At 34.8% G+C, this 25,795-nt stretch overlaps 2 protein-coding genes across 3 annotated transcripts; one reads left to right on the top strand and one right to left on the bottom strand.

Moving 5' to 3' along the window:
* Nucleotides 1–759: 759 nt before the first annotated feature.
* LOC132551585 (protein transport protein Sec24C-like) lies at nucleotides 760–18,500 on the bottom strand. 2 transcript variants are annotated; one of them, XM_060215738.1, is made up of 25 exons: nucleotides 18,397–18,500; nucleotides 17,022–17,178; nucleotides 16,707–16,848; nucleotides 15,884–16,196; nucleotides 15,436–15,489; nucleotides 14,427–15,170; nucleotides 13,227–13,335; nucleotides 12,686–12,813; nucleotides 12,121–12,259; nucleotides 11,711–11,826; nucleotides 11,072–11,199; nucleotides 10,835–10,913; nucleotides 10,472–10,584; nucleotides 10,051–10,261; nucleotides 9,261–9,431; nucleotides 8,714–8,728; nucleotides 6,900–6,996; nucleotides 6,513–6,658; nucleotides 5,053–5,191; nucleotides 4,562–4,756; nucleotides 3,922–4,025; nucleotides 3,581–3,665; nucleotides 3,109–3,212; nucleotides 2,517–2,606; nucleotides 760–2,280 (listed from the first exon to the last, which is right to left on the bottom strand). In XM_060215738.1, exons 2-25 carry the CDS (start codon nucleotides 17,158–17,160, stop codon nucleotides 2,140–2,142), a joined length of 3,702 nt encoding a protein of 1,233 aa, XP_060071721.1. In that variant the 5' UTR covers nucleotides 17,161–17,178; nucleotides 18,397–18,500; the 3' UTR covers nucleotides 760–2,139. The 2 variants fall into 2 exon arrangements, with proteins under 2 accessions (XP_060071721.1, XP_060071722.1); XM_060215739.1 differs by lacking the exon at nucleotides 8,714–8,728.
* A 3,204-nt stretch (nucleotides 18,501–21,704) lies between these two features.
* On the top strand, nucleotides 21,705–24,666 carry LOC132551600 (alpha-(1,3)-fucosyltransferase 11-like). The gene is made up of 2 exons (XM_060215759.1): nucleotides 21,705–23,178; nucleotides 23,885–24,666. The coding sequence occupies exons 1-2, from the start codon at nucleotides 21,845–21,847 to the stop codon at nucleotides 24,033–24,035; spliced, it is 1,485 nt and encodes a 494-aa protein (XP_060071742.1). The 5' UTR covers nucleotides 21,705–21,844; the 3' UTR covers nucleotides 24,036–24,666.
* The last annotated feature ends 1,129 nt before the right edge of the window (nucleotides 24,667–25,795 follow it).

The raw sequence follows: 25,795 nt of genomic DNA, 5'->3' as shown, positions 1-25,795 counted from the left end.
TTGACTTCTGGTTTAAAACAGTTTGATATCAACAGGCTCCAATAAAACTAATTTTACTGTACAAAACCTGCATTTTGAGTTTTTATAAATACAATATTACAGGTTTCCATTATTTCATATCAATGTCAACTTCGTTCATTCATCTCTCAAAATAACATCTATAATCGCTTTTTGCAATACAAGCAATCATTATACATTTGTACATAGTAGTCATTAGCCAAGCAATCTCACACATATACCTATCTTTACATCTAACACAGCTGCTCAAAAAATCATTGTTGGGAAGTGTAGGGTTTATAGCAATACAGTGGATAAGGTTGTGAAGGGTTAACAGCTTTGAGGCATCTCTAACTTTGGTTAAACTGCTGTAATATCTGCTTGAGCAGCAGTTATTACATTAGCTTTTAGTCTTTGTTTTAAGATTATACCACAAATTTCATGGTAGCTCTACATGGGGACCGGTCTTTCCACAAAGACTACAGGCATCGAGACAGCTTTAATATTGTGATAATGAAGCAGGAAGCGTATATACATGAAAGCAGGTAGTAACAAACACTATGTATATCTTACATTCTTAGGACTTACTCAGCACTAGTAAGAGAAGTAGCATATATTCATCCATCTGCTGTCCTCATTTTGTCTTCAATTTATAAACAGTTGTTTTCATGGTGTGAAAAATCATTTCAATTTAAATTAACATACTAGATAGTAGTATCTGTCGAAGTGTTTTTATTTAAAAAAAAACCTCTTTTTTACATCAAAAAAGTAATTTAGTTGCAAATACTAAGGAACTTCATTATAACTAACATCAATTTACAGAAAATTTGATGATGAAAATGCTTTTTCACTGTTAACCAGTGAATTAATTTTCAAAATGGACACTTTTGAGTTTTCAAAGATTAAAGAAATAAGTTTAATAGAACCATACTCTGAACCTTTTTACAGAGTTAATTGAATAATTTTCAAAATTATTGTAAATGTTCTATCATCCTATTAATTCTGATGTTCATTCTGTCCTATTTCAGCACAGATGTTCATAGTCACCAAAATCATTTTGCGGAATCAAGACACAGAATATTTCATCAACTATAAAACATCATATTGACAACAATTACCAATAGACTTTATTGAAGACTAGAATTGATATCCAGACATAACCAATATCATAAGTTTATGTTATAAAATATATAAATACTCTTAAATTCTTAATAGAATTTCATAATTAAGTCCAATAGTCACAAACATGCTATCTAAAGTCAATTATAGATCTTTATATTCCATCTATTGAACTCTCGTAGTGTTAAATTATGTATCGATTGTGCTGTATTTCATCTACGTCAATTTTTACTCAAATTTTTGTAAACACTCATTCATTTGCCATCATAAATACTTCAATATTTTCATATTGATGTATGCACCTTATTACCTGTGAGGACTTTCAGTCTTTTAAAGTAACAACAATGGATAAACAACCCTCAATGTCATACAAGATGCATTGTTTTTAAATAACTGTCCACCTTCACTAGGTAACAAGTACATATCTCAAAAAAAAAAAAAAAAAAAGAGGATTTACAAAATCAGAGAAATATGGCCACCTCAATCTCATTATTTTTAAGCCATACTATATTATGTCAACAAGCATGACCCGACTTTTAATCAAATTTGGTCAGGATCAAAGAGATAAGGCATAGCAAGTAAACTTCAACTCAACCAGGAGCCGTAAACAATGATAGCCTTTTGAATATCCACATGGGTCTTTCCTTGTAAGAAATCTAATAAACAGATCATGTCAGCTCTGATGGTCTCTTTGCTGTCTTGTTGGACAATTCAATTTTGAAGAGTCCCATGTTTTGTCTATATACTGTAGAACAGTAACAGTTTATGCAAGGTTCAAACTTTGGTTAGTGACTCAGAGCTGCACCTTCTACCAGAAGTAGTTTATAGTCATACTGGTAATCTGTTAATTTTTGTCAAGGACCACAGAAAAAGTCCTTCGTTTTGCCACACTTTTACCCACACCAGATATCAAACATCTTACTTTTCCTCCAGGAGAAACATTTCGGTTTAGATCACAACCGTTCCCGATTGTTTCCGTCCGATGAATTATGTCCTTGTCCCTGTTATATGAGAATTGCTGCATTAACTAAGTAAGTTTCGAATTTCTTTATGTATGTGACAAAGATAGTCTACATAGGAGGCAGAGTTATTTAGTCCTTTGTCCTCCACCAAGAAATGATTGAACCACGGTTCCAGCTTGTCACGTTGTCTCACAATTGTTAACTGCAACAGATAAGTTTTATTAAAGATTGTGCAAAACACACACAAGTAAATAGTACGTTTTAATAATAAAATGCATTGAATACTAATCCATACGAGCGTAAAAGCTGCTGTTAGAACACTTCTGACTTTGCATTCATGTATCGTTTCAAATTTCTAAATCACTGGTTAATGTACTTGTCTATTTGAAGAAAGCTTTAACCCTCGTATTTATAAAACAATTTGTAATTATGACTAACCTTCATATATCTGTTCCTTTCTTGTCTGACCTGTTGGATTACCTCGTTCACTCGTTGAGACAAAGGATTGTCAAGTGCCAGTAATTTACACTAAAGAAAAAATCAACATAACATGAGATTTCATTTATGCATGAAAAATTCTTATTTTTCCCTGAAAACCAAATAGAATAACATCATTTATTCAAATGAATCAGCATATCTCATCTCTCATCTCACCAAATTTGGTCAAAATCCAATAATTCCTACAAGAGAAGTAGGATTTTTAAAAGTTTCCCTTTTGGGTTCCCTAGGATATTTTTGACCAAATTTGGTCAAAAACCTGTAACTTGTTTATGACTAGTAGCATTTTGCATGAAAAAAATAGAAAAAATGGACCATGGACGATGTGGCATGCCTAAAATTTGCAAAATTACAATGCCATTAAGAAAACACAATTTCATGTCATGGTTTCATATATAGCATTTGGCCGAATACAGTGAGAACAGGAGATCTCTGGGCAAATGGAAGTTGATGGCAGATGCATGGACAATGCCAAACCATAATACAAAGAAAAACTACCGTACATAGAATGTTTGTTTTTGTGTTTTCATACCTTATCTATATCCACTTGCGCAGCACTTTGTACACCAAATATATCTTGTATCCACTGAGGATCAACATTGTGTCCTATCCACATAAACATGGAAATACCATTCTCTGTAAAACAAAGTTAAGGTAATGTTTCAATTCATCAAAAGGTTACATTACCAAATATCAGCTGAAATACACAAACAATTTTTTAAAATGTATTCAGACTGACTGGAAATCTAGTATCACAGAAAACATGTCTCTATTTCATTTATCCTTTTTTTATTTGTCTATCAGATGTAAAATTGTCTAAACCAAGAAGGAATGTTGTCCGTCTCATTTCCAAAGAACGTTTGAAGAGTCCAGCATCAAAATTTATAGTATAGACAATCAAAACTATGTCCAATATAAAACAACACTGGTACATAGAAATACAGAGATAAGATACCATAAACAACACAGTCAAGATATGACCATGTCAACATTTACATACAAACCTAAAAGATAAACTCCATTATCCTGGAGACGCTCAGCTGAACACCGAATGGACCGTGGCATCTTGGGGGCTTTATCCAAATTATGCTGAAAATATGAAGATTTTTAGGGTCAGTTATGGTATTTTACATGCAAAACTGGCCATGTACTAATTCTAAGACATGAAGTACATGCAATCCGTCTCCCCTCAGTCAAAATGTTTATCTATACTAAATATCAAATTTCTTGACCTATGTTTATGAGAGATCTTTGGGTGCTGGATCATATATGTCTACTAAATGGTTAAATCATTTATAATATTTTTTCTTTGTCTAAATTCCAAAAATACAATCAATCTACTCACCAAAGGCATCAGTCGTGGATAAAAGAACACATGTGATGACTTAACATCCATTGCACTTACAAGGTGCATCAGGTAACTTCGGTCATCAGTTGATATTTCTGACCCTATAGAAGAATAAAGACAACACATAACAAAATGTTTTTACTTCAGTGACAAAAAAATTCCAACCAAGGGTTCTTAAGCCCACCATAATTCTATATTTCTCATCTAAACACCCCAATTCACTATTATATTTCAACATCCCAAACAATTACCTCTTTGACTTGTCTATGACCTATTTGTGCTACTATATTAATACACATCACAATTAAACGAAAATAATTCCAGATAGCATTCATGTTAATTTGGTTACCAATATCAGAGCCTTGATTGAGTCCATGTCTGTAATAGCTCATCAGTCGTGAATCAAAAGTCAATTCTAGATCTACGTTCACGATATCATGTATTTAGGAATATGTCTGCCGAGGTTAGTTGGTAAAATACTTTATCTCTCTAAATTCTTGTTTTTTCTCCTCTATCAACTACCTGTACCCACGTTTCCTGTGTAAAAATATACTTTGCCTTGTATCCTATACTAACCTTCCTATGTTTAGTCTATCAATTTCTCTGCATTCACTACTATACATTATCTTACACATACCTCCTTGTAATCCATCACTTTTGATGATGCAGTTGGAGTAGAGGGGTAAAAGTTTCATACACTCAGGTAGTATTAACTGGCCTGCAGATGAGGGACTAGCACAGCTCTTTCTGTAACATGCTAGTATCTGGGAAACCTGGTTCATCACATTATCACGCACCTGGCGTGGGTTGGAATTAAGTGTCTCTCGTATTGCTACAACATAATACAAGAATTGTTCAAATGTTTAAAGTAACAATGAGTTTTGACTCATTTCATTCTTGACCAGACATGTTTGAATATGGCTACTAAGTATGTGTTTCCTTTAATTTTTTCACAAAATAAATTAAATGTGATATTCCTTACTGTTAGAGACCTGACTTCTGTACGATTCAAACAGAATTTTACATCAAAGTTGGATCATTAACCTTGATACAAATAAAATAGGGTAAAAATTTTCATTACTAAGGTAAACTTATTGTGGTCAAACAATGAAAACACAATATACAGACCTTGTTTTGACATGAAGTTGATGAGTGTATCAAGTTCACAGCTGCGGAAGAGTTCAGCCATCTGTGTGCAGCAGTTGAAGGAAAGGTTGTGTATCCTCAGTCGCCTTTGACCACTGACACTTGTAAACAACACTGCTATCTATAAACACAGAACACAAATAGTCAGTCACATCTATTGGCAGAATAAACAGCTCCAAAACCCGAAGCTACCCTGATAACATATGACTACTCTGTTGACAGGACAGAACTCTCTTAAATGACCCCAAAAGCCTACACTACACTAGTAACACGACAAGATATCTCCTACAGCCCAAAAACCCTTTGCTCACTGTTAACATGTCACAACTGTCTCAGACAGACCTTAGGTTACTGTGGTAACATGACAGAACTACCTCCTAAAGACCCAAAACCTTCAGCTAGTGTTGTAAAATGACAGAACTACGTTCTACAGCCTCCAAACTCTATGCTTCACTGGTAACATTGTAGAACTTTTCCAGACAGCCCTTAAACCCTAGGTTACAACTGTTGACAGAATAGAAGTCTCTTAGCTGAATTAAAAACCCTAAACTACTCTGGTAGCATGATAGAACTATCTCCTACGACCCGAAAACCCTAGGTTGTTGTGGTAACATGACAGAACTATCTCCTATGACCTGAAAACCCTAGGTTATTGTGGTAACATGACAGAACTATCTCCTATGACCCGAAAACCCTAGGTTATTGTGGTAACATGACAAAACTATCTCCTATGACCTGAAAACCCTAGGTTATTGTGGTAACATGACAGAACTATCTCCTATGACCTGAAAACCCTAGGTTATTGTGGTAACATGACAGAACTATCTCCTATGACCTGAAAACCCTAGGTTATTGTGGTAACATGACAGATCTATCTCCTATGACCTGAAAACCCCAGGTTATTGTGGTAACATGACAGAACTATCTCCTATGACCTGAAAACCCTAGGTTATTGTGGTAACATGACAGAACTATCTCCTATGACCTGAAAACCCTAAGTTACTGTGGTAACATGACAAAAATATCTTCTACGGCCCCAAAAAGCCTAGGCTGTTCTGGTAACATGAAAGAACTACATGTAACTGCAACAACTCAATCCCAATCTTTCATGAAGGAAATTTGAGGTATAGCAAAACCTTCATAAAAGTTAAATTAAGCAAACAAAAGACTTGACAATACATGTAAAACAATAGTACTAAAGGGACAAGATTTTAATTTGCAGATGCATTTTTTTAAAGGCAGGTTCTACTGGAATGCTGTAACTATAAGTTGATTTATCAGCACACTGAAGTAACTCGACAAACTCTTCTTACTTGTCATAAGAAATAGCTAACTATTGCACCATACCTTTTGATTCTTTGGGTGGACCTTTACCTAGAAAAAATTAAAACTAATCTGATTTAAGAAAAAAAAAAAAAAATCAAATAATCTTAATTGTCTACCTGTACAAAAGCACCATCTCCCTCATTGAGTTTATCATCATGCTTGATTTCCACAGCGATAGCCTGGCTCTGACTCATGGCTGCCAACTCCACATCTGTTGTGTTGGCCATGTAGAAATTGCCAAAGAAGTCAACAGGACGTATACCTTGAGAGATTGATAAAAAAATATGAACACACATAAAATTGTACAAGTCACACAAAAATTCATCAATACTTAATCAAGTTTCAAAATTTACAGGGTGTATTTTCCCCTCAATTCCCCAATTTTCTGTCAAAGAACTTTGGCCGAAGAAACAGTATATCTCTTTTGGAGAAGCATCCACAGTTGTTGATGTAGTATTGGACAATTATACCACAGACACAAAAACACATACAAAGACTTGTACCTGTGCTTGTTCTCACACGAAGAATAGCATCAAATGAAAACTGGCTCTCTACATTCATCCTCAAGTCTTCCATAAATCGTGAACCATCCAGGTCAGCCTACAACAGAAAACACTTGGGGTGTTACCAAAGTTCCATGAATATATAACTTCTAAAGATATAACATATACAGCCAAATACTTCAGGATTTTATAACAATATAAATACATGAATTTTAAAAATGATGAAATAGCAATAATAATCTGTAAGTGCCAAATCAAAATGGTTGCCTGTCAGACATTCTTTATTCAAATCAGACCCACAATCGAAGGTCAAAACTAGGGACCAAGAGGAATCTAAATATGAAATTTGAGAAAGATCCATCCCATACTTCTCAAGAAAAAGCGATAAACTTTCATTTCAAATATCTAAGATGGCCACCTGTCAGCCATTTTGTTTTTCTGATCAATCCTTAATTCAAACCTGCACAACTACAGGCCAAAGGAAACATACAAAAGAAGTATAAGAAAGTCCTATCCAGGACATCTCAGGAAAAGGTGATAACAAAAATTGTTTACAGACAGACGGATGGACGAGGGACTACAGGTGTAGGGTGTATTGAATAGCCCACCATCTAATGATAGGTGGTTAAACATACTCTTCAAATAGCTCATCCTTACTACAGGTAGACTTCAAAACATGTTTTGTTTAATTTCGACCTATAAAATGCACACCTCTTCAATTGACCCATTACAATTTACCATACATCTCAAAGATTCTGTATATAACTAGTTTAGATTTTTTTCAATTTTTTTACTCCAACTATATACTGCATGACATGTATTAAGAGTGTAATAAGTTCCTTTTGAATTCATACAGGCTTTAAAAGTGTTTCACAGGTGATTTACAGGAATTCATGAAATTTGCATTCAGTTTACAGTAACTTCAACCCATTCAACAATTTATATTTACTACACAGCTATTACCTTCTATCCCACCACCACTCTGGCAAAGTATTTAATGCATATACAATTTAACATAAAGCAAATTCAAAACTATCACCTTATCCTTTTTGCCTGCATGCTCCACATCAAGGTTTTCTTTATGCTAGAACTGGTTATGGATTTATTCTATCATTTAATTTTATCTACACATTAAACATTCAATACTGCTCCACATCTGTTATACATATGTGTTGGTTAGAACATGATGATATACATGTACTATATTTTCTAATTCAGAGATGACGAATTATAGATACCTTGTATATGAACCTAAAATTTCTTTAAAAAGTAGATAGGTCATATGATAAAAGATGATAAAGGATATTAGAACTTTTATATATATATAAATATGCACTGTTTCTTAAAATAAACAGCATAAGTTTTATGCCTTGAGATTCAAACTTTTGAATTTTCTATTGAATGTTTGTAGCAAAGCACTGTGTAGGTTATTTGATATGAAATGTAAGGAAAACCATATTCTACTTATAATAGTGAAAAATTTTCCATAAAAACAGGCTTCCCACATTTCAAAGAAAACAAATAGGGAATAAACTTCATGGAAGCTCACAGCTGATGTAAATGTAAATAAAACAGTGAATGCAAAATAAAAACCTAAAAGACTGTAAAAAATTCCCGATAGTAAAATGAATTTTACAAATTATATAATGGTTGTGAAGGATTCCCAGGAATGAGCCCAAGCTGGAACCTTTGACATGCATGCACAAATTCCCACACAACAGGTAATGCTGATTTCCTCGGAGCTTCACCAAGCATGACAGAAAGATATCCAAACAGAACAGAGGAGGAAGGAGAGAAAAATAGATACCACTTACTTTTTCGTTATCAGACTTCAAAGTGAAACAAAGAATGGATTTGTCACATGTTTTCATGATTAGATTTTTTGCCAACAGAAAGAACGAAGGATAATGGTAGGCAAAAACCTAACATAAACCCTGTGCCTTGTCTTCTGTTTATTATATCTATCTATTTATAGTAAATAATGTCCATATTGATATTCATCCAATCCATAACAATTAGAAATCTCCTTGGCAGTTTATGATGCAATATGCTCCAAGTACAGATGCAGAAAAACATCATTCAGAGAATACTGAACTCGAAGCACTGGAATATGTAATTTAAAGCAGCCAGCACAGCAATAAAGCAATTGCTTACTGAAGTATGAAACTTGTTTACAATAGAGCTATAATGAACAACAAAAGGCAGGCGAGGAAATCAAGATAGGTATATAATAATAACATTTCTCTTTTTTGAAAAGTTTGTAAAATACTATTGATAAATGAAATTGGATTTATGATACTTAAAGGTCTATAATTCCACAATACTGTGATTATCACAACCTCTACATAGACTATATCTTACCTGGAAGTAACTGTACTTATACATATTGCCCCCAGTCAAACGACACACATCACTGATGGAAGCTACATCAATATAAGCATTTGGGAACAGGAAAATGTCCACACTGCAGCCAGCTACTACACATTCCTGGCCGAGCTTGGTGTAGAAGTTGTTCTGTGGTGTAAGGATTGTCTGCAACACAAATATCAATCATAACTGATACACTCAATGCCAATTACACATTAGCAAGTCTCAGAAGAAATATTCTATTCTGCTGTGTTAAAAATTCTTTGGTTCTCATACCTCATTTCTTGATGTTCATTCATGTCATACTATTGTATAGCTAATTAAGACAATATTTTCTCCATTTTGCGGTGTATAAACATGATTGTGGAAATTTAATCTGTCAAATAATGAGACATGTATTCTATGTCCTCTTACATCCAAATCACCAAATTATCATTTATTATAATGTAATTTGATCATTTTAAAAGAAACCCGCAAAAAATATAGACACATGAAAATTTGCAGTTACACACACACACTTAAAATACCAACGACACGAATGATAAAAAAAATCATCAAATAATGAAGTAAAACTGGATTCAAGTTTTAATATGAAATTCATGTTGATCCATAACCATCATTCCATGCTGAAAATATTGAAACTGGGATATTTGTTTATAGGATGAAATCTTTTATATCCAGCAGTAACATGTTTGTTTTCATTTTGTAGCACAAATGTAAAAGAGCAAGATTATTTCTCATTGTTGTCAATGAGTGAATATATATAAGGAAATAACATAAACACCTTTTCTTTGTCTGTTCCAAGTAGTTTCCTGTCATCTCTGTTTTTAAGTTTGCCTGGTGCTTCAGCTATAGGCAATGATGAGTGAAATATGTAGAGTTTGCCACTGCGGTCAGCAGATTTAAGGGCATCCAAGCCTGCTTGTATGACGGGACCAAGCACGGTCTCCGTCTCCCTTGATTCAGCAAACATTACAGGGATCTGGGCAAGCAAACTGTTCAAAAGAATTCAAAGTATTTATAAATAAAAAAATCAGGAGCAACACAGGAAAATTTTCAGAGTGATCTGCCTTCCCCCTTCCCCTCCCTCTGTAAATAAGAAAGTTTTCAGAATTTTCACAATTTTCAGAACAAGCAAAGATCATCAATTACTTCAAGTGTTTGCTTTATTAAAGATCATATATTTAACAATATGGCATGATTACCTGTCAATTACAGCCTCTGATTCAGACAGCTTAACCAGGAAGCCATCTAACAATGGCACAAAAACATCATCTAAATCTGATACAACCAACATTTGTGGCTGGGCAAGACTTCCCTGAAAGTAAAAGAGCACAAATGTAAGCACTACAAACAAAAATTTTCAACATAGTTCTCCTACTCTTATTTGATCAAATCAGATAAAATATCAAAATTTCATAACACCAGGGAATAACGGTTCAGAGATTCAGATGTTTTAAATTGTAAAAAAAAGGATACAAGTGATGGAACATCAAAGTTACAAAATCAAATCAAATTTCAAAAGTAGGAACGAAACCAAAATATCAAAATACTCAATTGTTTCTTACCTTGACATTATAAAAGTGAATTTCTTTAGCATATGTAACAAATCCAACACGTATTTCAGATTCCTCTGCACCAACTTCCCTGCAAAATAAATCAAAATCTCTAATACATACTACTTTTAACACATGCTTCATAGTAAAGATTAGTAACAGATCAGAAAAAAAAATGTGCCAAATTCTATTCAATGATCAATTCATAAAGTTAACATGCTAACAGTTCATTTACTAATCAGTACTTACTTTGGTAAGTTGACAAGAATTTCCTCTTTAAGAGTTTTACAAAGCAGATGTACAAGACCGCTTTTTACACTGTTGTAGGATACATCAATCATGAAGATAAAAGCAGGTGCATTGGGTAAGGTGCCATTCTGTTAAAACAAAAATAACATCAGTAATTACAAAAATCTAAATTTAACTCCAAATGGCATTTACAACTTAACAGCTGCTTTTAATAGATCAAGGGGGAGATACCATAAAACTGTTGTAAGACATTTTCCAACACAGACATACAATTGTGAATCTCACTAAACACATCTATCTTTCCTATTCCTTTTATTTCCAAATACTGTTTGAACTGATTTGAACTCAAATCATAAAACAGCTTGCTGTAAAAACATTTCAATACAGGTCCCAAAAAAACCCCACATAATCAGTACAAATACTAGGAAACATATTTTGACAGTAGTTTAACGACTGACCTTCAGACCCTTAAACTTTGACCTCTTTTAAACTCTTTTCTCTTTGAAGAATGCAAAGCCTCAAAGGCATTCATTAGAATACAATCTTCTTATAATTTTGCCACACACCAGTAAAGTTTTGACTTGACATTGGATGGCAGTAACATTGTAATTTTTGTCATGTAAAAGATGGAACACTTACTTTGCAATAGTCTTTAGTAGCAACGAATTCATAGGAGCCAAGACAAAGTTCTGGTCTGTCATATGCATCCACTCTTCTACCCGTATGATCAAGGTGTTGGAAGTACTCCGGTGGCACTGTTGTCAATAATACAGTTAAACTTGAACACTGAATTTTCTCAGAATTATTACTTTAAACACAACAAATGATTTTGTAAATGCATTTTGCTCTGATTTATGCAGAATCTTAAATATGGGCGTGTTTCCTTCTAACTGGAATATTCATGAAATTCTAAGAATACCGATCGTTAATGTTTATTACTAAAACACTTAACAAGAATATTTGAAAAAGTTTATATGTTTAGCATGCATATCATCATACGACATGTAAACTTAAATCATGTCATTTTGAAACAAACACACTAAATTTACCATCTGTTTGTGCTCCACAGAACACACACTGGAATCTCCTGCCACCATCAATAAACATCATGAATGGATTCATGTAGGCTTTACATCTCTTACATCGCACTGGACCAACTTCTCCCAAATTAACTATTGGGGGTTGATTCTGGAAGTAAATTTCATGGGAATGATTTAATTCAATACCCATCTTATCTAGAAGTGTTTGTGGTTGTATAAAGAACACCTTTGTGATGATGGAGAACATATGCAAGACGAGATGTGAAAGCAATGTATAACAAAACCTGAATGCAGGTCATGATCTAAAGGTGTTCTCAATCATCTTGACTGAATCAACAGCCAAAGTTTTACATATCAAAGAGAAATTTTACAGTCTAGATATTTGAAATAAAATATTGGATCCTTGGATGTCCTAGTATGCATGCTAATTTCTGAAATGCTCTTGTTTAAGATTCAAATGAGTAAGAAATAAATGACTGTAAATTTTTTTTCTTTCATTGACTCATGTTTACTTTTGTTAAAATCACTATTTTGAAAATCTGGTAACAAAAGAAAAATACATGACAAATCTCACCTCTCCAGCATTGAGTTTAGCAAATGGAGATATTGATAGAGCTAATGGTATGTGGCTCGTCTTGAGGAGGTCTGCAGTACATGGTATGGTATATGTGGTCGACCTCATGAATCTTGGATTACAATTACCTAAAAAAAGGGACGAAAGTGATATTGATGTTGGAAACTTTGAAAAACGTTTAGAAATTTCAAACCGTCATATTTCTATACGCAATACCATTCATGTAATCAAAACCTTGGTGTAACAAGAATCAATGAAATGAAAATGTGACAAGAGAACCAGTATTTAAATTGCCTAGTAATTATTACTGTACAGAAATTAAGACATTGACCTCAAAGTAGTGTTCTGTGCATGTAATGACAATACAGAATAGTTAGCTCCTCACTACCGATACATAATAAAGTTGACAAATGTGTAAATGACACTGAAAAGTGTGATAAGTAAGCTATAATGATAGAGACATGTGTACTGGCTAGAAATGTATCACAATGCCAATTCATAAAACCAGACTGAGTCCAGTTCACATAGAAAAGAAACTGACCTTGGTCTTGGACGGTAAATTGTGTGGTCACTAATGGAGGTACAACACCTTTCTCAAGTGTGGCAAACATTCCCCCTTTGTTGGCTTCATCATCCTCAATCACCTGTATCTGCAAAAATGACCATACAAACTTGACATTTACTTTTGAATTTGGAAATTCTTGACAACTTAAAAACACCAGTGAGGTTTTACATAGAAATGGAAGAGCAAGGCTTCACTTTCGGATAATAAACTAGAACTGTCAGCCAATGGCTGAAAAATACCCCCACCCTGCCAATGTCACTTGCAATATACAGTTTTATAGTACTAACAATATAATTTGAATTTTGAAAGTAAATTCCAACTTGTTAAACTCTTAATGCTCATCCCTACATGGTTGCTATCATTACTATATGTAATTTCATTGAGTTGTCCTAACAAAACTTTCAATGAAAAATCCTATTTATAATGACCCGTTACCAAGGAAACCTCACATTTTTTTTTCAAAAAAATGGATTCATGCACATTTACATATTGTACCTAATATTTGTGTGTTGTAAAAATGAAACTGATGCATAAGTTTAGGAAAACTTGTCAAGACAAAATATTCAAACAAAATCCTATTTATATTGACTTGTTACCAAACCAACTAATATTTGCTAGAAAAATGATGGTTGCATGCACATCAACACATGGTCTCTAATATTCCTGTGTAGTTTCATTGAAATTGATTAAGTTGTTTAGGAGGAATTGTCTGGATAAAATTTTTCTTGGACAGACAGACAAGCTGATTCCAGTATACCTGCCCTCACCCAACCCCCCTGCCCGCCCCCATAACACATTTAATAAGCATTTCAATATCAAAGTTAATGAATATTGGACTGGTTTTGACTGTCGGAGATTTTTAGTGAGAATACAGTGAGAATACAAATACACTGTATTACTAATTAACTAGTAGGTTTTTATCAGTTAGAGGTGTTAATTCCCAACAAATTTCCATGAAGTTAAAATTATTACATTATAAGATTCAAGTTAGAGAATAACATATAAAAATTTTCTAATAACATTAAACACAGTAATTTCATCTACATGAAAAAAATTGTTCAGTTTTAACAGATCATTGAAAACAAATTTGTAACCAATGCCTCATCTCTAATGCAGTCAGAGAGTGGGTACTTAAAACGTAATATTTAATTATACTGTTGTTTCTGGTCTACTTACTGGGCTAGGCATCTGGTCGGGGTCAAGTTTTCTGGGAGCAGGTTGTTGAATTCCACCTGGTGCTGGCATATGTTGTCCCCCTGAACCTGGGAACCCCGTCTGAGGAGGGAAGGTTGTTCCTGGCATGGTCCCACCCATATACTGCTGGCCCCTTCCTGGGGGGCCTGGCTGGGGTATAGGGCCAGCAGATGATGGAGGCGTTTGCTGGGATGGCATGGGGGGCATGCCTCCATATTGACTAGAAGGGGGACCAGGAGGATGTCCTCCAGGCAAAGAGGTAGGAGGTCCTTGGTTTGGAAATCCTCCAGGCATTGATGTAGGAGGACCCTGATTGGGAAATCCTCCAGGCATAGAAGAAGGTGGACCCTGATTTGGGAATCCTCCAGGCATTGAGGTAGGGGGACCTTGATTTGAAAATCCTCCAGGCATAGAAGACGGGGGACCCTGGTTGGGAAATCCTCCAGACATAGAAGAAGGAGGACCTTGGTTAGGAAATCCTCCAGACATAGAAGAAGGAGGACCCTGGTTAGGAAATCCTCCACCTGGTGCTGAAGTTGTTGGGCCTGGTGCGTGTGGGAAACCAGCAGGAGTAGACGTCTGTGGTTTGGACTGAGCTCCTGAACCATATCCCATAGGTGGTCCGGAAGGAGGACCACCCTGTGTAAAATGTCCATAATTAGTGGGTGGGGCATTTCCCATAGCACTGCCAACTGATTGTGGAGGAATGCCACGACTTCCTGACATCTGAAATTATGGTAACAATTTTCACTTTTTGTTTAAGTTGTTCACAGAATCACACTACATGATTATTTTCTATTTTTTAATGTGTCAAAGATCTGATCTTTGTATGTCAAATACCTTACGATAAAGCTGAATTACATTTGTTACATGTAAGCAATACATCTTCTATGAACAATTTGAATACCTTGTTAGTCAAAATATTTCATATTGTAAATCAAACATCATTCTAAAGTAAGACTTATACAGAATGAAGCATTTTGTAACTTACTTCCATTGGTCTAGGCTGATCTGAAACCGACATACCACCCATTTGACTAGTCATCTGGAAAATTAAAGAATATATATATATTGTATTAAAGCACAAATTTTTTCTCTAAACCAATATGTAAACAAAATTCTTAAAATTTCTACTACCCAAATGATTTTTTAAAAGATTATTAGCAAGTCCAATTTTAACAATAGCACAATTTCAATAATTTTTCATTGTGATTGAAACAAAGTAAACAATAAAAAGAGAACAACTCGTGAAGCCAAGTTTCCAAATGATACATTTTACTTTCTTCTACAGCCTTTATTTATTTTTTATCTTTAGCAGGTAATAAATAAAAAATACCTGCACTTCTACCTTATGTAATTTCAAAAGACTTACACTGGGAAAGGAGAATTTTCATTTCATTTCATTTCATACATTTTAAATGTCAATTTTGTCTACTAACCTGCTGTGTAGCATTTGGGGGTGGACCTCCAGCAAACTGCCCTTGTCCTGGGGGAGGAGGCCGGAACTGTCCCCCTTGTGGTGTTGCTCCAGGGCCCATCATATTTTGAGTGCCTCCTGTGGGGTTAGGAGGTCTGGGTCCAGAACCCATCATGTTGGGTGGGGCATTATGTCCCATCATTGAGTTGGGTGGCTGTCCCATCATGTTGGATGATGCCCCTGAACCCATCATGGAGTTGGGGGGTCCTGTGGAGTTTGGAACATGTTGTGGTGGCCCTTGCGATGGTTTTCCTGCCATAGGTGGACCTGGTGCTCTGTTCAAAACAATTTCAATGACTGATTAAAAAATAAGCTAATCTTCACTTAGGAGACATTAATCTGATGCTTCTGACATTTATTTGAAAAAAGATATTAACATTTCGAATGAATATACAATGCATTACATAAACACATGGGGTGCGATCAATTTTAATTTTTCTTTGTAACTGGCCAACTTATCGCAAATGTCCTACCACTCATCCCACAGCATAATGAAATACTAACAAATATTTGAAGAAAGCCATGCTAAATGAAAAATTGTTGTGAATGCTTCATTATCAATTTCAACATTTTCAGACATCATTATAGATAAAAATGTCAGAGACAAAAGAAAACATAACTGCAAAATTGAATGTTCAAAATGAACATTACATCAGACAGTATGTAAATCATTGTTGCTAATTGCAATTTAGGTATGTTGATGGAAGATCAGGACTGTGGAATTAGATTCAACAATTATCTCAGTTTCTCTCCTTGGTTAAAATGATAATCACAAAAATGCTTACCGTTGTGCTCCATAGTTGATGTTGTCCCCTTGTGGACCCCCTCCTGGAAAACCACCAGGCTGTGGTCCATTAGTCATAGGTCTAAACTGGCTCTGTCCTGGACCCAAAGCATTGTTAGGTTTTGGGGGCCCACTGGGGAAACCTACATTAATCAATTATACAAAAATCAACAAATTCTAACATGTTTTAAGTTAAAAGAATTACTTCTTCACAAGTTTTCATCTACTTGGAGAATATATATATATATCAAAACAAACCTTTCATACTTCTTTATTAAATACCAATACATAATTGTATTTTTATAGGTATACTGACCACTGGGTGGTGGGCCCTGTTGACCTGTGCCATTGTACATTGGTTGACCAGCAATTGGAGGTCTTTGTCCACCCATGGGAGGGGCACCATACCCTGTGGGCGGCATATGGCCTTGGTTTCCAGGGAATTGCGGGTTCATTGTGTCATAATCATTTAGCTGAAATTTGATAAAAAAAATATACTGAGTGCAACAACATATTCTGACTTCATACTGGCATTTACTATTCCATCTCTTTAAAGGTAGTCTTATACTTGATGAGAATTTAAGTTCATGAACAATACCTGAATGATGAACAACTGTGTAGAGAGTTACAACTGGTATGTTCTAGTATAAATTAGATAGTGATACTGTTTCTAGTGCAAGTATAATGTTATCAGGAACAGAGAGAGAGAGGTGTTTTGAGATGCCTAGCTTATTCTTTTGAAGTTGGTACTGATACAAATAATTGCAAGGGTGATATATACAGGTACATGGAAGTCAAAGGAGCACCACAGTGATGATGAACTGATCCTTTGTCATAACAGAGTCAAACTTGTGGAAAAGAGAACAATAAACACACCAATGTCACACACTGCCCTTTCTTAGCACTGCCAACAAAACTAACAACTTGAATTTAATAATGACAAATTTAGATATATAGGTAAGTTTTGTATACTTGTGATTGGGATTTGAAAATTTCTGAAAAAATATCTATAACAAGTAAACTCTACCAATTTTGGTTCCTGCTTGAAATATGCATAAACCAATCAAACATCTGTTCAATTCATCATGTAGTGATGGGCTTTGTGTCTGGTTCTTATCAATCAGAATTTAACTTATTATTATTCAGTTGTAGATCCATGAAATCATCTAATTGTAACTGGACAGTATTACTCGGCCTGCTCTTTCTGTTTTATTTATCTCACATGAGTAAGTGCAGTCGTTGCTATACAATGTAGCCGGTGGCAGCATCTCAAAAGATGCATCATGGCAACTTGGTATGTATACTGACATATCATGTGGTTGTCAGTATAGTAAATAATAAGAGTTTTTTCCATTAATATTTTGAAAATCATATTTCTGCTTCAAAATCGCGTTGCGATGTAGGAAATAACCAAACATTGGCCGTTTAACAACAGTTGTTTCTGAACATTCCAAAGTTTACAGAATTAAGAAAATGTCATTTCATTCATAAATTACAAGATTCCGACACATAAAATACACATTTTAAAACAGTTGAAGGTATTATACGGGCGATATAACACAACCATCAATGCAACATATTAACAGTTAAGTCTTTTATAAACAACTGACAGCCGATTTGACCATACCGACATGCCGAAAATATTTACCTTCGCCGGGTGAAAAGTTCTCGAGAGTGTGATTCAATCTTACCTGCAAAATGCTCGAATTGGAAGCTTCTCTTATTTAAACAGGAAAGAACAATGGGAATTTCGTGATTTAGCAGAAATGAAGTTGACTAAAACACGCATAAAATGACACGACTTAGTATTACGTTTTGGATGCCACGTACGGTTGGATATTACTTCCGCTTACTGTCATGCGCAGATAATGCCACGTACTTCTGAAGGGAATTATGGGAAGTAAACTTTCAGGATTGTCTATAGGAAAGAGTTGATGGTTTTGATCCGGTCACCTCTAATATTGAAGTATGAAACGGTCACTTCAACGTTAACACCAAAATAACATTTTGACAATGAATATACAATTGAACAATCGTCAAATTTAACGCCTATAACAAAGTTTATTATGTGAAGATGCGATAACTATTTGTCAGTAGAAGAAATCCCGACTCTACTACACGCCTAAATAAAACTCGGTTACCGAGACGAAAGCAGACGATATGAAGTTATATCACGATATTACTTATCACTTAACTTTGCCTTGCAAATACCACAGATGGTAGACTGTTCAAGTCGCCCCGCTTCCTTGGTTCATGACTTGTATTTCCTTACCAGTTCTTGTTACCAACATTTGCGAATTTCATAGTGTTTATACATGAACATCTCAAAAGCACGACAGACTCTTTCGCAGCCTTTTTTTCTACAATATGAAACCAACACGTGACAGAAGTTATTATTTATTTCAATGCCTCCGCTAGGATTCGAACCCGGGACCTCTGGTTACTGATATGCGACTAGAATTTTTACATGCTCTACCTCCAGGTAGGGACGTATAATACAGTTATATCCTTGCTCCAGGATATAACTCTTCATCAAGTTCGTAGGGGTTACAGCGATGCTTGTGAAAGTAATGCTTAGTATCAATCTCGAGACCTACATGGGCGCCAATGTAATACACTAGATCGTTATTTGTTTCAATGCCTTCACAAGGATTCCAACATGAGACCTCTGGTGTGACGCTAAACCGATCGAGCTAAAGAGAAGACGGTGAGTTTTCCATTTGGATAGCAATACACCTGCATCCCCAAGTTATTCATTATACAAAGGGTTGTTCCCGATATCACGATTTTCGTGCAAGTTTCCGTCAAATGACAAAAAAAAAAAAAAAAAAAAACCTTGAGAGATACAGGCGGATAAATGAGGTTTACGGTCTTCAGATTTCTCATAGGGAAATATTGTATCTTATTATACGTTATGAAGTCGGACATGTTTGATGCTCGTTACTTGAACTGGTGGTTCCATCGTTGTGCATGATAGTATAACACGCTATAAATACAAAATGTTTCCTCCATATTCTAAGAATATATAATGTATATCCAATGTCATGACATATTCCAGATGTGCACAGAGCGAAAGTCGAGTACTAAATGTTCACTTTAACTCCGAACAGCATATCCTTGGGTGACGGTCCTGATTTTTGAGAGTTGGATGGATCTTTCTCGAATTTCATAAGCAGTCTCTTATTAGTTCATCATTACACATGTTCAATGTTGGAACTGATTGAAAGAAAGCATATGACCGACTTGTAAAAGTTAGAATTTCAAAACAAGAAGCAAATGTATAATGCAGTTTAATTAATGATTTCGCTGCCCTTTCCTTCTTTAAGTTGCAGTTTTACTGAATGGCGTTATCGTAATAGGAAAGAGTAATAAAAAATACCCTGTCACCGCTGGGTTCGACCTAACGACCCTTCGGTCTCTAGCATCCTCAATACTCTCGGGAATTACAATCACTTTCGCTCTCAGCATCCCTGAAACTTGTTATGGGGAAATTAAAGGCACAAACGGGGTAACTTGACTGATTTCAGAAGAAAAACACTGACCAATAACAGACTTATACGCTCATTTTGAAGATTTCAAAGGAACGACACTCAACTTAAAAGCCCCTACAATGTACCGTTACGCGACGTTGAGATTTCTTTGATGTACATCAAATGATCAAATTAGTTTTTTCGTCTTGTCCACAAGGTGTCGCACATAGAACCTTCGATTTTGCCATGAAATGGTCCAGGGGTGCAGAGAGCGAAACTGATTGTAACCCCTGGATTATCGAGGATGGCCGGAGACTACCGTTCGACAAAAGTGAAATTCCAATTAGAGGTGGCATCTGTGCTCTCATCTTCTAATATCATTCACTTGTGTTTGTGTCTTTGACGGTGCACGTAGTAAACACTGCTGGTTTGCCACGTATTAAAGTTATTTTGAAATAACTGAATATTGAAATTATGAAATTGTATTGTATTTCTGTGTTAGTACACATTTGGTCTTTGATATTAATTTTGGTACATTTTGGCTTTTCCATGTCCCCTCTTATAGGCTCCAACGATGTGTGTTCTATGCATCACTGACGGATCCTTGAACGGGAGTATTGCAAGTCTCATATAGTTTAAAGCATTACTTGACTATGCTATATCTGATTCTTAAGTTTAATGTGCTACTGACTTATTTTTATTACAAGTGATTTGACGATGTTGGCGGACTTTATGTCAGAGAGGTTTACCGGAACCTGCACGTTACGTTTTAGATCATATACGTACTTGACGCTCTCTCGAGATCATCCGGTATTCAAAATTATGAAATTTATTTAATTAGATGCAGCTCATTCAGGAAAATACCTGGGACTGAAATTGAACCAGATTAGCTATTATGAAATTGGATTTAAAATAGCTTCCGCGAAACATGCACATTTGCTGGTAATTCATTTTCAGATTATAAACACCTGGAGACAAGTTTGTGATATGATTCTAAGCAACAATGAAAAAAAATGCAAAACAAGTTTAGATCTTACCAACTTAGATTTTTTAAACGCGGAAGGGTGGACGAAAATTAGTCAAAAGCCATGTTGATAATAGTTATAAGACACTAAGGAAACATTTATTCTTGACAACTGATAGAAGCAGGATGTAATTATCTTTCATCAAAATGTTATGAAGTTTTGACACCGCTGATTCTTCTGTCCAAACTCCCATATATACGGCAAACGTTTTTCTTTAACAGTTGAATCTAAATCCTGATAATATCCTATTATGAAACGGGTATGCGAAACATTTGGTTAAATAATACTCTCAGTCATCGTTTTTGGATAATTTAATATATCAATTCAAACATCATGTATTACTTGAAACGATAAGTACTATTTTCCATTAAAGTGAAAGTGTATACCAAAACCAGGCTAGAATAGTCGATAAGATCGTCGGAAGTAGGAAGGTGGAAACGCAACACGGTTTGTGGACCAGTGCTTGATTTGACACCGGTTACCTTTTAATACGTGAAGCGATGTATGTACTACTTATTGACTTCTTATCTTCCAGTTGTTGACGTGGACTCCAGCAAGTATGTAAACGGGTTTTTCTGTAACTTCGAAAATGGTGGTTACCAGGGCTTAGCTGGTCTCAGGGGAATTCTTGTTGCTTGTCGTCAATGAACATGAAGCTTTCCAGATTTTGTGGCTGTGGATGCCGTTTGTTGCTGTTTTGTTTGTCTGCTTTCGTAGTATTTATAGCAGTGACATTTCAAGCTGATGATGCATATCAACCGAATTCACCATTCAAGGAAATGCAATTTCAAAGTAATTTGGAAACCGATGAAAATGAAGAATCCAGTAAAGATAAACACGTAGAAAAGCCTATCCTGATATGGTGGACCAATGGCCTGTTTCCTCACCATCCAGGCGAAGAACTTGTTTCCATTGACTGTGAAGGTTACCCATGCTTTTCAACAAATCACCGGCGATACCTTGCAGATGAAAGAACACGTGGTATAATGTTTTACGGAAGTGATATTAGTCCTGATAAGTTACCGTTGCCACGCAAATCAACGCATGATTGGGCTTTATTTCATGAGGAATCACCTATGAACAATTACATCTTATCAAAACAGCCTTTTATATCTCTATTCAACCATACAGCAACATTCAGAAGTGAATCAGATTACCCTGTAACTACTCAAAACATTTATTCATTGAAATTTATGACAAGGCGAAAACCTGTCCCTCTTCATGTCAAAAATTCTGAAAAGATGAAAAGAAATCTCGCTCCTGTGTTATATGTTCAGTCTCATCCTGGAGTTCCATCAGATCGGGATAGTTACGTAGAGGAATTAATGAAATACATACATGTTGATTCATATGGTACCTGTTTACACAATAAAGATCTACCTGAACATTTAAGGGACCCTGCACAAAATTTTGAAAATTTTGAATTTCTAGACTTCATTTCTGTCTACAAATTTCACCTGGCATTTGAAAATGCAGTTTGCAAAGACTACATGACTGAAAAACTAATGAGACCATTACATGTGGGTTCTATACCAATCTATTATGGGTCACCATTCGCCCAAGAGTGGATGCCAAATAACTCCACAGCCATCATGGTGAGTGATTTTAAAAGTCCAAAGGAATTGGCAGAGTTCATTGACTATCTTGATAATAATGATGACGAATATGAAAAATACATGCAGTTTAAAAAACCAGGGGGTGTCACAAACCAAAAACTTCTAGATCATATGGAAAAACGTCCATGGGGATCCCATGATCAAAACTTTCATATTTTCAATGAGGACAAAAAGCCAGATTATTTTCAAGGATTTGAGTGCCATGTATGTAAAAGTATTCACATGAGGATGGAAAATGAGAGGCTTCGACAGTTTGATGCATCAATACCGCCACTCCCTGGAAAGGTAGCCAATGATTCACATATGGGATGTCCAGAGCCATTCTCATCACTTGGATTGCCGGAGGAAGAATTGAAAGAAAGGTAACAACAGTTCTTAGTTTACCTTCTGTTGCAAATGAATTACTCATGACCTGATTTTTCCCCTAAGAGAAAATTTAATTGATGGAAATATAATACCAAAACTTAATACCGAAAGCATATTAACAAGTAACAAACAAAAATGTCTTTGAAATGTTGAATATCATTTACTACCATATTTTAAATTTTACTGTTGTAAAACAAAATGAGGTGGCAGAGATCTCCACACAATTCATGTTATATGATCAATGAAATAAAAATGACAGTATGGACATGTAAATTGTAAAATGTTTTAATCAATTTGTCACTTTATCAAGACACCAAATACTACACAAGTTGCATCACATACATAGAAATTCAAGCAAGATCCAGTACCGATATCAGACCATACCATCACTTGCTATACTCCATTAATTGTGTGATAGATATATTAGGTGATAACATGGGAATGCAGAATTTTTGCAGAATTATAATAAACGGTTGTATTTGATATGTGGTTTGCTTGTTCAGACTTCTGTTACTAGTGGAGATTGAAACTTCTTCCATCACTTGGACCTATTATAGTTACCATATACATAATTTTAATTATTTTAATTATGCACAATATCACCAGTTTCAAAATTAATTTTCTTTTACAATTACTGCCATTCTGAATAGTGATAAAACTATGGCGATGAAATAATTCTTAATGATTTCTGGCTTTTTACAGGTGGATAAATACTGACTGGATCAGAGTGTATCGCTCCCAAGAACTGATGGCTTCTGCAGTTAGTGATATGATGGATGCTGATGAAGCAAACTCAGAGAATTTCATTGATTATCTTAATAAATACATGGAGAACAGGGATGTAAGCTTATAGCAATTAGTGTATGATGTTGTTTATCAGTTTGTTGGTCAGTTTCTTTAATTAGATTTGATATGACTTGATCAAAATTCTGATAACAAACATCATACTGTAATGAAATATGAAACATTAATTGTTATTAGTGTAAATTTATCAGTAAATATCCTATTTATTTGGTGATAAAACCTGTGCCTGATAAATCCATCACTTTACTTTTTATGGCTTACTTGAGAGATTTTCAGCCTGATAATGGGCCCCATTTCCAGTTGAAATTTTTTCACACCTGAAATTTCCCTCCTCAATTCACCAATATTCTTTCCAAAATGAAGCAAAAAGGTTCCATCCCAAACCTGTCAATAAAAACCCTGCTTTTGTTGACAGAGCTTATGTGCTTGCCCTCTGGGTTTTGTTAATTAATTAGTATGTATACCATGTAAATATAATGAAATGAACACATGAACATGTATGTAATATACTTGAAGTATTGTAACATTTTTTAAAAATCCAAATGTAGTTTAACATCAGAGAAGTATTTATCTCGTAAAACATCTGTTTTATAGGCTATGCCTGTTTTTCTTAACCAATAAGAAGAAAAAAACAAAACAAACAAAAAACAAACAAAAAAAAAAAAAAAAACACATGTAGAAAGAACCCCTGATCAGGACTTCTTCCAGAAGTGTGATTTTGAAGCAATATGAAATTCAAGAATGTCCATTTTTGTTTTGTTTTGTTTTGATCCATATAAGGGATGTAAAAATAAATTTTCAAGTACTAGTCTGTAGACATGCTATCCAAAGTTCTGCTGTATTTCCCTCCACTAAACATCTAATGGAAGCAGGTTTTGTATCAGGGCCAAAGTGTATGTCGGACAGAACTTGTCCAGATCTGCACGCAGCCTTCTACTCAGAATTTGGAAGTGTATATTTTAGGGTATTTCTGACTGTAATTACAAAAACATTATGAAATAGTTGGAAATAAAAACTTTGAAAAAGTAGAATTATAAATAGAAATATGAAAAAGTGGACAGTGGAATTTACAAAAATTAAAAACAAATATATTGACAATAATGTTTGAAATAGAACAGAAAAAGAATGAAAAAAGGGTTGAAGGCAATTTTACCATTCCATATTAATATATATATATCTTCCATACAGTTAAGATGATAATAATCATTCCGTACTGGAAAATTTGAATTTTTACATACACATTAGCATATTGATAAGCACTCATTACTCTGACATGCAATTAATCTTAATCAAAACTTTATGATTGTGCAATGTATAATACACGTGGATATATCTACATAAATGTGTAAAAAGTTGTGGGTCAGTGTGCTTTGTACATAGTGTTAAATATGGTCTCTGTCATTCAGCTGATGGAGCATGCTTCTAGAGCTGATCGATGGTCATGCTGGAGACCAGGGTTCGATTCCTGGTCGGGACAGATATGATATAAAACCTGACAAATTTATGTAGGATATATATACAAATCTAGCCCCCAAGATCAGAATACAATTGTTTTGACTTGACAAGAATTTACTATATCATAATTTCTATTTTTCTATTTACTATCATTACATATTTATCTTCATTTGTAGATATCATGGAAATCAACACATCTACAAGTTTTGTAAATGTTTTCTCTGTTATATCAAAGTCCTGCATTCAACTATAATCTTACCATTTCATGGTCCCAGTCCTTGGCATCAGGGCCCAGAGACAGCTTTTGACGGATCTCAAAATATTGCCATAACTTTGTAGGACATACTAAATGTC

The sequence above is a fragment of the Ylistrum balloti genome, unplaced genomic scaffold, assembly GCF_031769215.1.
Source record: "Ylistrum balloti isolate Yb309-2 unplaced genomic scaffold, AGI_CSIRO_Ybal_v1 Utg370208, whole genome shotgun sequence".
Classification (NCBI taxonomy): Eukaryota; Metazoa; Mollusca; class Bivalvia; order Pectinida; family Pectinidae; genus Ylistrum; species Ylistrum balloti.
The sequence above is the reverse complement of the archived record's forward strand: the minus strand, read 5'-3'. Positions and strand labels throughout refer to the sequence as shown.

Bases quoted from the DNA above. Each gene is read 5' to 3' on its own strand.
- LOC132551585 (XM_060215738.1), bottom strand. From the start codon at position 17,160: ATGAACCCGCAATTCCCTGGAAACCAAGGCCATATGCCGCCCACAGGG. The intron at 4,026-4,561 runs GTATGTGTAAGA...ATTCTTCTATAG, and splicing joins AAGTGATGGATTACAAGGAG to GGTCAGAAATATCAACTGAT. The intron at 2,607-3,108 runs GTATGAAAACAC...TTTTTTCTTTAG, and splicing joins CGCAAGTGGATATAGATAAG to TGTAAATTACTGGCACTTGA.
- LOC132551600 (XM_060215759.1), top strand. From the start codon at position 21,845: ATGAACATGAAGCTTTCCAGATTTTGTGGCTGTGGATGCCGTTTGTTG. The intron at 23,179-23,884 runs GTAACAACAGTT...GGCTTTTTACAG, and splicing joins GAGGAAGAATTGAAAGAAAG to GTGGATAAATACTGACTGGA.